Raw genomic sequence first — 11,846 nt, 5'->3', positions numbered from 1 at the left:
CCTCTAGGCATGAGCAGTTCACCATCTCCTGAGACAGCTTATTCCATCATTAGACATCCAGTTTTCTGGAAATCCTTTCTTATGCAACAGAAATATGCTTCATGGAATTTCTATCCATGTGACCACAGCTTTAGGTATTTTCAGGTAGCTACCATGCAAATCTTCTCCCTTATTTCCTCACAATGATTAATTCTTCTTGCTTTGAGACTAATTTCAACAGAGTCAGACCTTCACATTTACCAGGAAAATCAGAATGCTCACCCTAGGTTATCTGGAGGGGAAAGAGAACAATGCGCCCCACTGAGGTGTGGCAACATAATAATAAAATGATAATAATAAACAGACAACACGTATGGAGTGTTTACTATGTGACAGGCCCTGTGCAAAGCACTTAACTCACATTATTCTCACAACAACCAGTCATTTATGCCACAAATATTTATTAAGCACCTAAATCATTCTAAAAACTGGAGATACAGCAGTAGAGAATATAAAAAAAACCCTGCCCTTATAGAGCTTACGTTCTAGAGGTGGGAAACAGGCAATAAATAAGATAATTAAGTGCTATATATAGTATGTTAGGTGTTGAGTGTTAAGGAGTATAATAAAATGAGGAAAGAAGACAGGAAATGACACATGGTTTGCAATTCAGAGATCATGTTCAAGAAAAGTCTCACTAAAAAAGTAACTGAGTGAAGACCTGGAGGAGGTAATAGAACGACATTTGTGATAACTGGGGAAGACCGTTCCAAGGAGAACAAACAATATGGGCAAAGACCCTGAGGTAGGTATTATTATCTCCATTTTACAGATGGTTAAATGACTTGCCCAACAGCCACTGCTTGAGGATGGAGCCAGAATTCAAACTCAAGGCTACTTGACATGAGAGCTGGTACATTATATACCTGCCCGGTGACAGAGTGTAAGCGACCTTAGACAAACCAGAAATGCTCTATATTACAGACGGTGACCCAAAGGCCTAAAAGAGGGAAGCAACTTGCTCAGATGAACACTTGTAGATAATGGCAGAACTGAGACCAGAGGGCTGTCATTTCAAATGCACCATCCCTGCCTCCAGAATCCAAACATTTATTCTCTGGCTAGAAATCTCTCCCAAACCAATGAATGAACTTGGCAAAACTTTATCAATGTATTTTACTGGGAGGTATTTTAAAGAGCCTTGTCTTGACCCAACAGCATAAACGATGTCTAGCTCTGATTCCTCTCATTGGCAGTGGGTAACGAGGCATAGTCCATAAAGTTAGATTCCTCTAAACTTGAAAACAGGCTCCACACTTTTCTCACTATGTGATCTTGGGCAAGTTATTAAGCATCTCTGACTCCCAGTATCATCATCCGTGGAACAAGGATAGAAATGTGTCTCAGGGATGTGGTAGGGATTAGATAAAATAATATGTATACAGCACCTTGCACAGTGAATGGAATACAGGAGATGCTCTAACTGTGTTCACTGTCTTCTTCCCTATGTAATTAGTTGTATTTTCACATGCACAACTCTTGCTTTCTTAATGTATTATAATTTTATTGAGGGTTGAGAGGTCATATATGTAGGTACTCACCACATTTTATATTATATGGTGGTACATAGTGAATGCTTACAAGTGATTATTTGATTGCTGGATTAGTGGGGAAGAGAAAGAAGAGTGATTATTGCTTTGGGATTCTGTTGATGCAACAGTCATCTGGTTGCAACATGTGCCAGTCCACTGCTCACCATAGTTGTTTGGGCCGATGTGACTGACCAGGAGGTATCCTCTTACTCCTTCAAAAGTCAGTATGTGTCATTCTGGAAGACAGACCACTATTCAGGTCGAGGAAGACATTTCTTCAGTCAAGAGAAGAGAAGTAGTTGTCAGCACCAGGACATCCCAGCCCTTAGTAGGTTCTTGCAATTTCCTGGTAAGAAGCAGAATTCCAGTTTAACTCACAACTTTAACACCCTCTACCCACACATCTTTCATCAGGACTGCTATCAAAGAGTCAAATTGACCGATTTCAGTTTTTATTTCTTTTGCCCACCCTCTGGCAAGATCTCAATAAGCAGCTAACCAGCTGAAAATAGGAGGAGAAGGAAAAGGCCTGGACCTAGATGATTCAGGAAATGGCTCATCAGCCATCCAAAATTGAAGTTACTTTTTCATTCGTATAATGTGGAGAAAAAGGTCTCTGTGATAAATATTAGGAATAATTCAGTGGGGTAACTGTTTATAATTTCTTTTTTAAGAAAGAAAAAGCGAATCATTTGTGTTGTCCTTTCCCCTACATTAGCTTGCTTAGTCCTCATAACAGCCCTGTGAAATACTTATTATTACCCATGTTTTATAGATGAAGCAACTGATCCCGGAATATTAAATAACTTGCTTGAGATTATACAGCTGATAAATTGCAAACCCAGGAATTACATCGATGTGCTTTTAATTTGAGTCCAGTGGTTTTCCTCTGCACCTCATTTTTCTGCCTCCATTTCAAAAGGATTGATAAAGGATAGTCTCTTCTGATCCTATTATGAAGCGTCAATGAATGTGAAGAGGGAGCATTGTAGAACTATCTTCTCTTTTTGTAAATCGTACAGAGAACCCAGCCTTAATACAAACAGATTTTTTTAGAGAAAAAAAATAGTTTTCAGAAGTTAATAATGTATCTAATATTAGTTTGTACTTGTCTCTGAATAACTGAGAAGACCTCACAGACATGATGCTTCATCCCCAATCACTACGGAGAGGGGGAAAGGGTGTCAATGTTCCCATTTTGTTGCTACAGGATGAAGAGGAGAAAAAGAGAAGGTATAGCAAAGCTGGGAAAAGAACCAGTAATTCTAAATTCTAGACTCATGTATTGGCCAAGTTCAGCTTGACAAACTTTTAAAAATAAATCAATTTATCAATAAATTGCCAAAACATTCATCATACACATACAGAGGAACAAATAACAAAAGAGAACAAGGAAAATAAGTACTGTTGTGTTAGGGAGATAGAATTATGAAGAAATGTCCCAAGTTTACATATTTTGTAATGATTTTATTATAATATAAAAGGAAGATATAAAGCAATAATTATATTCACTTTACTGGATGCCGTGAAAGTACCCATTTGTCCAGGGCTAGGGTACTTCTTTCTATCAAATTCCCCACAGGACAGTTGATTGAATTGACGCCCTTGGAAGACAGACTTCTTCTGGGTCAGGAGTACCACTAACATCTTCTCAATGACATATTGTAGGTGGAATTGGTTCTCATGGAATTAGCACCCCGCAGTTGAACACTGATGGCCTCAGTTTCCTCTAGTACTCCTCAAAATGAACAGTAATGTAGAACTTGACTTTTCGGACTAAAGTCTCTTTGAACAGCTTTGGTAGCAAGGCTTTTCACTGTGTTTGTATCTTAAAGGCTTGGAAGAGTTTTCTTTCAATTATTTCAGTATATTATGCCCAATTTGCTAACTTTTATAATTTCTCATTTATTTCACTAGCTTTTATAATTCCCCAAGTAGCTTAGAATGCTGGTGCTTAAGGGAGAGAAGAGTTAAACTTTCCTGTCTGCAGATGAAGAAACTGAGGCTTAGAGAATATACTTCTAAATTTAAAGTAAGTACATATCATATCACTTTGGAGCATAGCCTATATCACATTTTTCCAACTATAATTATAGGCTGCCCTATAAAGTAAGTACAGCAGTTCTTCTCCTTGATGTTACTGGTTTCCTCAATTATAATATTCATGAGTTCAGCAGAAAGCACTCTAGCTGTAGGTACCGAGGGCTTAAGAATAAACTTGAACTGTGACGTTTTCACATTTTATAATGAGAAACAGACATTGCACATGTAAGAACTTACATATGGAAAATTTCAATAACCGATTTCACTTGTTTTCTTACAGGAGGATATTATCCCATGACTTAAAAATCCAAAACAAAATTTATCAAATCAAAAGAAAAGGGAGTCATCCCTGCCTCTTTTCATCTAGTGGAATTCCATAGCTTGAATATGGGTGATGCCTCCCCCAAATTTCTGCTAACTCAGATGGGAGTAAGTGAGGTATGGCGTAGAGGAGGGGTTTCTACCTTTGTCTGTGCCTCTCTACCTATATACACTTGAGTGTATGCCATATATATATATATATATATATATATATATATATATATATTTTTTTTTTTTTTTTTTTGGTACGCGGGCCTCTCACTGTTGTGGCCCCTCCCGTTGTGGAGCACAGGCTCCGGACGCGCAGGCTCAGCAGCCATGGCTCACGGGCCCAGCCGCTCCGTGGCATGTGGGATCTTCCCGGACCGGGGCCCGAACCCATGTCCGCGGCATCGGCAGGCGTACTCTCAACCACTGCGCCACCAGGGAAGCCCAAGTGTATGCTATATTTTACAGAAGAATTCGGGGCAGCCAAGGTTGGGCAGAATCACATTACCCAATACCCAGTTAACCAGTACTCAGCTCCCTGACATTTTTTTAGGCTCCCTTTTTCCTCCCTTCTTCTTTCTACGTTTCCTCCTTCTTTCATTCTGCTATCCTGAGCACTCCAAAGTCATCTCACTGTATGATAAAGAGCAGCATCTCCATTCTTACGTCTTCACACTCACCTCATAATGCTGACACCTCAAAAGTCACTCTTCTTTTTCTCCAAAAAGATCATTCTCTCTTTAGTAGTTCCTGTTACAGTAATAAATATTTCCCCCATTGTGATACCTACAAGATGCAAGCCACTGAATGGGCCACAGAGGCAGATAGGACAAGGTCTAGGGAAGGTACAGTCAGAAAACAATTGCTGGGAGAAATATGCTATGGAAAACAATTTTACAGTTTCTCCAAAAGTTAAATATAGAATTATCAGACGACCCAACAATTCCATTCTCAGTATATATCCAAGAGAAATGAACACACGTCCAGACAGAAACTTACTCATACATGAATGTTCATAGGGACACTGTCATAATAACCAAAAGGTGGAAACAACTCAAATTCTCATCAACAAATGAATGGATGAATGAACTGTGGTATAGCCACACAATAGAATATTATTCAGCTACGAAAAGGGACAAAGTACTGATACTTGCTATGACATAGATGAACTTTGAAAACATTATGCTGAGTGAAAGAAGCCAGACACAAAATCTCACCTATTATATAATTCCTTTTATATGATATATCCGTAATAGGCAAATCCACAGAGACAGAAAGCAGCCTAGAGGTTACCAGGTGATGGGGGCGGGAGGAACGCGGAATGATTACTTAACGGGTGTGGGGTGTTTTTATAGGATGATGAAAACGTTTTGAACCTCGAGAGAGATGCTTGTTGTACAACATTGTTGAATACTCTGAATACTTCCGCATTGTACACTTTTTAATGGCTAATTGTATGGTATACAAATTTCACCTCAATTAAAAAAATACACATACACCAAAACAAGAAAGAAAAGGGAGTCATGAAAATGAGGGTAGCCGTTGAGAATTTCCCAGGTTCTCCCTGCAGACTCTCAGGCAGTTTCCGGGAGTTGCCCCACTTTCTCAGGAGATGCACAGTGAGCTCTGTATCCAGGCAGCAGCATCTCATGGAGTTAGAGGCCTGGACTCTTGGCCCCATGTGCTAATTATTATCTGTGTGATTCTGAGAATATCACTTAATATCTCTGGTCCTCAGCCTCCTCCGTCAAAGAAAGGGGTTGGACTAAACAATCTCTAAGTCACTTGGATTACATGAAACAGACTGGTTAATTTAAGCAGAAAAGGAATGAACCAGAAAGATATCAGTTGGTTCACAGAACTTAGGGAAGGCTGGGTAATTAGTCTTGGAAAAAGATGCAACCAGGACAGTTTGGTGGGTGAGTTGAGGAGGGTGGAGGCTGACGGTGGGAGGGGTACCGTGTAGGGGAAGAGGTTTCATTGAAGCGCTGCTGCTGAAGCGAGTGAGCACCTAACACTCTCTCCTGTAGCTCTTTACTCAAGACCCAGAGCCCCAGGACAGAGGCCAGTAGGGTATGTCCATGTGTGCAAATCTCAACCAAAGACAGCAGCCAACTTAATTAGAGCCTCAACAAGGCTGCCTATAATGGTGGAGAGGCTGTTACCAAGCAGAGGGGCAGATGCTGGGATGGAAAAAATAAAGACTTTTAGGACATTTCTAGTTCTTTTCTTCCTCTTCCTTCCCATTCTCCCTTCCTTCCTTCCTTCCTTCCTTCCTTCCTTTCTTTCCTTCTTCTTTCCTTCCCTCCTTCCCCTCTTTCTTTCTCCTTCCTTCCTTCCTTCCTGCCTTCTTTCCTTCCTTCCCTCCCTCCCTCCTCCCTCCCTCTCTCTCTGTCTCTGTCTCTTCCCCCACCACCCCCAACTTTCTTTCTGGCTCTTGCAAATATCAACTGGCATTTATGCTATGGCGAGATTATATTTTAGGACATATCAGTGAGCTATTTTCTCCCAGAAAAATTCCCATTTCTTTCCAGACTCCCAGGAAGATGAACTCATGGTGGGAAAAGGAAAGCGTTGCCCTGGCCGCAGCTGGGTACCAGAAAGCTGGAGAGTGGTAGTGCCCATAAGGATCAGAGCCAGAGAGGGCTGGGAGCATTGAGATTAGAGCAGATGGCTAGGAGAACCGTCCACCAAAGACCCCTAGGTACGGCTGCTAGTCAGAGGGGTTTCCTTTCAGAGTGTTCCCATTAACACATTTTCTTGGCATTAGCCTATGGCTGCTGGGATGAGTGGCTTTTTTCCTTTTCCAAACTGTCCTTATCAGTAATGCAACAATAGCTAATTTAATTAGCTGACCTGAACGGCAGCCAGTTTGAGCTAATTTGGTTCTGCTAGCTGCTCCCTGGTACGTACAGAACTGACAAGCATACTTCCCTCCAGACAAACAGTGGGGGCTTTGAGGGGGCAGAGAGAGGGATAGTGGCTCCTCCAAAGTCTGTCCTACACCTGTGGGATTTAGTGCTTGACCAATGGCAAGTTATTCTTGAGTCGCTATTCCCCAAGGGCCTGTCCAATTTGTCAGCAGAAAGAGATAAAAAAGACAACCAGGAAATTGCAAAGGCAAGGTGCCCAGGATGAGCATGCTGGGGAAGAAAACATTCTCCTTAGCAGAAAGAACACTTGGCCAAAAAGATCTGGATCTCAGCCACTGATTGACCTTCCCCAAGTCAATCCACCTTTGTGTCTCAGCTACCCATGCATAATAATAATATGCAGGATATATGCATAATATATATTATAATATTATATGTATATAATATGAATAATAATTATCATTCCCTTACTTCCTTCACTGACGTGTTGTAGAACTCCAACACTATAATGAGATGAGATTTCTTTGACACATATAAAGGACTATGCCAATGGGAAGTGTTTTGGTAATTAGCACACTATTAGGAGTGTATTTTCTGTTTCTCAAGAACAAGAACCAAATACTACTCCTCTCCGTGGCCCTAGCACTTGACATGTGCCTACACAGAGAAGGTGTTCAACGTGTGTTTGTTGACTGAATGATAGAGAAATAGGGGTATGAGGAGATGGGTAGGCATAGTTTAAAGTTTGATGAGGTCAGTACACAACTAGCTAAATATCATAAACTGTAAGCCTTCTTTTCAGTTCAGTATCTTAATCTTCTCCACCCCTGATAAAGGAAAACTGGTTCAGAAAGACACCACTGTTGATGTCAGATTTATGTTCACAGAAGAGCTGCTCTATCCCACCTGCACCTCTGCCTACCATCCCTACCCCAGGGTCCTCCAGAGCGACCGCCCCCACTAGTAGGTGAAGGACCACACCCAGAGCAGGCTTTTGTGTTTGCTTTGGGGTTCTTTTTCCTTTTAAGTACTGCCTTTCAATGGGATACATTGAATTATAATTCGCATCTATTCACAGGGAATAAACGACGTATGCTTGAAATGAGCGGATTTGAAAAAGTTGGGACTAGGAAAGATCTAAATGATAATCTCCATTCCTATAACTTTAATATGCTTTCTGATATTGGTTTTCGGTCCATCCTATTTTTAACCATCTGGACGACCGTGTTAACAACTTCGTCTTACTCCACGCACTCCGCTGGGAGATCACATTCATTCCCATGGCTTCCACGGCATCCATCCCATATGTTGACAGCTCCCAAGCCTTTATCTTCAACCTTGACCTCACCCCTGAGCTTAGTATGCAGGAACACAACTGCCTGTTAGAAGTTTCCACCTGGATCTCCTCTTACACCTCAGAGCCAAGGTTCCCAAAATTACCCTCATTACCTAGTTTGCAAAGTCTGTTTGTCTTAATTCTCTGTGTTTTTGAGTGGCTCACAGTTTCCAGACCATAACCCCAACCTTTCCTTTATGCCTACTTCTAGGTGTACAATGAGTTTATCAATTTTGACTTCTAAATATCCCTTCAATTCAGGTCTATTTTTCACCACTGAAATTATCTTATTTGTATCTTTCATCTTCTATCCCACTAAAAACAGGAATTTCTCCAAGGCAGAGATTCTGTGCATATCAGGCAAATAAGAAATGTTTGTCCATCTGAACTGAATTAAAAGCACCCTTGCTCTGTTCTATCAAATTCCGAATCTTTAATGAAAACCAATTACTGTACTTAAGACAACCGAAGATATAGCTGAGTTTCTCTATTCTACTGTAACAGCTATTCCAATGGACTCTAAATTGACAGTCAGTCCCCAAACTTGGGGTGCATACAGCCTGCTCAGCTGGGACTGTGCAACCTCACTGATTGGCCTACTTTCTGGGCTTGCTCTAAAACTTACGACTCAGACAGAGAACACTCAGCTCCCTCTCCAGTGTTTTCCAGGAAAGGCGGAATCTATTCTATCTGCCTTAATTACTTCTTTACAGATTCCTTGTCTTTGATTTACTCACAGTTAGACCTAGAATCAGGTGTGGATTCCTCTTCATAATGTCAAATTACAAGTACATTTGCCTATAGTACATTTGAAGTACTGGATATCCCTTAATAATTGGTGTATCAATGATAATTTTTTTTTTTTTTTTTTTTTGCGGTACGCGGGCTTCTTACTGTTGTGGCCTCTCCCGTTGCAGAGCACAGGCTCCGGACGCGCAGGCTCAGCAGCCATGGCTCACGGGCCCAGCCACTCCGCGGCATGTGGGATCTTCCCGGACCGGGGCACGAACCCCTGTCCCCTGCATCAGCAGGCGGACTCTCAACCACTGCGCCACCAGGGAAACCCATCAATGATAATTTTTAAAATGTTATTAGCTATTTCTCTTTTGCTTAGTTACTAATATGGTTTTCATATCTGTTTTTTTCCTAAAACTTGAACCCTAGTGTTAGTGGATGACATCACTGCATATGGAAAGGCATCCCAATCAAAAAAAAGGGTCTTGACCCCGACAGCCTCAGTTCAAATTCTGATCCACCACCTACTATCTGTGAGAATGGGTAATTGCCATACTTCTCTATCTCGGTTTCCTCAACTCTAACTGGGGTAATAATGTCCCCACATACTTGTCAGGCTTCTTGTGAAAATGAAAAGAGCTAATTTGTATGTCACATTTAGTATTCTACTTGACACAATATATGCCAGCTATTATTATATTACTTGATAGTGAGGACCGAAGGACATCAAAGGGGATTTTGATGAAAAAAAATTTTATTTTAATTGCAAAACTAAGCGCTTACCATGGACAGATTCTGCGCTATTCCTTTTACCTATATTACCTCATCTAACTCACACACCAACTCTGTAACGTAGCTTTTATTACACCCATTTCACAGATGAGAAAATTAAGCCTTGTAGAGGTTAAGAAAATGACCACTTAGCACACAGATAGTAAGTGACAGAACTAGAATTTGTACTCTTGACTGAGTCCAAAGCTAAAATTAAATACAAACTAATTATTCCAAGTCCTTATGTCTCTGTAAATAAAACAAAGAAAACACTTGGGGCTTCCCTGGAGGCATAGTGGTTGAGAGTCCGCCTACCGATGCAGCGGACGCGGTTCGTGCCCCGGTCCGGGAAGATCCCACATGCCGCGGAGCGGCTGGGCCCGTGAGCCATGGCCACTGAGCCTGCGCGTCCGGAGCCTGTGCTCCGCAACGGGAGAGGCCACAACAGTGAGAGGCCCGCGTACCGCAAAAAAAAAAAAAAAGAAACCACTTGGATGAATCACAAAATAACTATGCTGAGTGAGAGAAGCCAGACCAACAAATACTATATACTACATGATTCCATTTATATAAAACTCTGGAAAATGCAAGCTAATTACACTGACAGAGAACAGATCAATGGTTGCTTGGGGAAGGTATTAGGTGAATGGGCTGGGATGGATGAATCGAAAAGAAAACTTTTGAAGGTGATGGATATGTTTACTACCTTGATTGTGGTGATGGCATCACTGGTGCATATGTACGTCAAAATTAACCAAATTGTGTATTTCAAATATGTACAGTTTATTATATGTCAATTATGCTGAATAAAAGAAACTGTTAAAGAAAAAACAATCTACTTTTATACCCTCAAAATCAGACAGTTAAACAAAGAATAATTAATCATTATTAATAACACAGCCCAGTGTTGGGCAAAAAAGAAACAAATCCCCAAGCATCAGGGCCGCTGAGTTCACATGTGGTGTGACAAGATTCCACATAGTTAAAAGCCCAGGCTTTGCTGACGGACCTGGTTCTCATCTCTTTCCTCTTGAACTAGTTGTGTGACTTTTGCAAGTTACTTGGCAAAGTCTTAGGTGTTCTCACTTCAGGTGAAAACTCAGAGGCATTAAATCCTGCACCACAGTGTTGCCGGGAGAATTAAATGAGGTGATGTGCGTACGCCCCTCAGTGGAGTGTTTGGCTCCTGGTAACCCTGGATCAGTATCTGCCGACTGTTGTGGAGGTGTGCGGAAGGTCTGAGTGAGGCTCCGTTGAACTTTGCTGTCCAGGTGGCATCAGGTCCACAGTGGAGGCTCGGAGGAGCAGTTATTCTGGGTGTACCCCAAAGGGTGAAGTGACTGTCACCATACAAATGTGTGTCCTGAAAGGTCTGAGCACTTGGGGACTGTGATCAATCATTGGATCAAGCTTTCCCTCATGCCCTGGAGGCCCCTCACCATTGTCCTCCAGGTCCCACTCCTGCCCAGAATGCAAAAAGCAAAACACCAGCTACACCGCTGGGCTCAGGCTTTGTGCTTTTCTACAGAAAATAGTCATGCCTTCTGCTTTATTCCACTCCTCTGTTACCGTAATGTGCTGGCCTGGAGGATAAATGAGATAATAAACCCAGAACCCTGAACACAGGGCCTGGGTCACAGGAGGAACTCAATAAATGTTCGTTCTCTGCCCCCTTTCGCCTTATAGATTAGACCTGACTTCTCAGAAGTGCAAATCCTTACACACTTACTTCAGTCTGCTTTCAATATCCCTACACAGGAGCCTTTTTACGACCCCCTTAAAGCCACCCAGCATCCCTCTCCTCGGCTAATTGTCCCACAGAGATCAGGGGCGGGGCAAGTTGAGGGGCGCATATGGAGGCTTGAGCATCCCAGCAGAAGAGACCGCGCAGGTGCCGAGCTCTGAGAATGAGGACCTAATTCATCTTAACTGACGTTGCTGCGCCATCCACTTTCAATGACATGGTAGCCGACCTGTTTATCAAGATCAGCATACTACTCTATTATTATGATTATTTAGCAGTTACATAACATTGGATTTGCAAAGCGCTTAATAATAATTTATTTATTATTTCATCTAACTCTTCACTAATGGAAAATCCAAGGGGTTGTACTGAGTTCACTGACCTTCACTCTGGAGACCCCTTAGCCCATTTCCAATAGCTTGCCCAAGTGCCGGCTGTAAAATATTTTAATGAAAAACCAATTA

General features: G+C 41.7%; 1 protein-coding gene across 2 annotated transcripts in view; it reads right to left on the bottom strand.

Annotated features, from left to right (window-relative positions):
• Window positions 1–420: 420 nt before the first annotated feature.
• Window positions 421–11,846, bottom strand: part of PBX1 (PBX homeobox 1) — a 318,349-nt gene continuing 306,923 nt past the window's right edge. For both annotated transcript variants that reach the window (XM_067728492.1, XM_067728494.1), the window contains one exon: window positions 421–1,917. In XM_067728492.1, the coding sequence (XP_067584593.1) occupies window positions 1,897–1,917 (21 nt within the window). In that variant the 3' untranslated portion in view covers window positions 421–1,896. The remainder of the gene's footprint in view (window positions 1,918–11,846) is intronic.

This window comes from Pseudorca crassidens, chromosome 2 (genome assembly GCF_039906515.1).
Source record: "Pseudorca crassidens isolate mPseCra1 chromosome 2, mPseCra1.hap1, whole genome shotgun sequence".
NCBI lineage: Eukaryota > Metazoa > Chordata > Mammalia > Artiodactyla > Delphinidae > Pseudorca > Pseudorca crassidens.
Note: the sequence above shows the minus strand (reverse complement) of the source record. Positions and strands in the feature narration are given on the sequence as shown.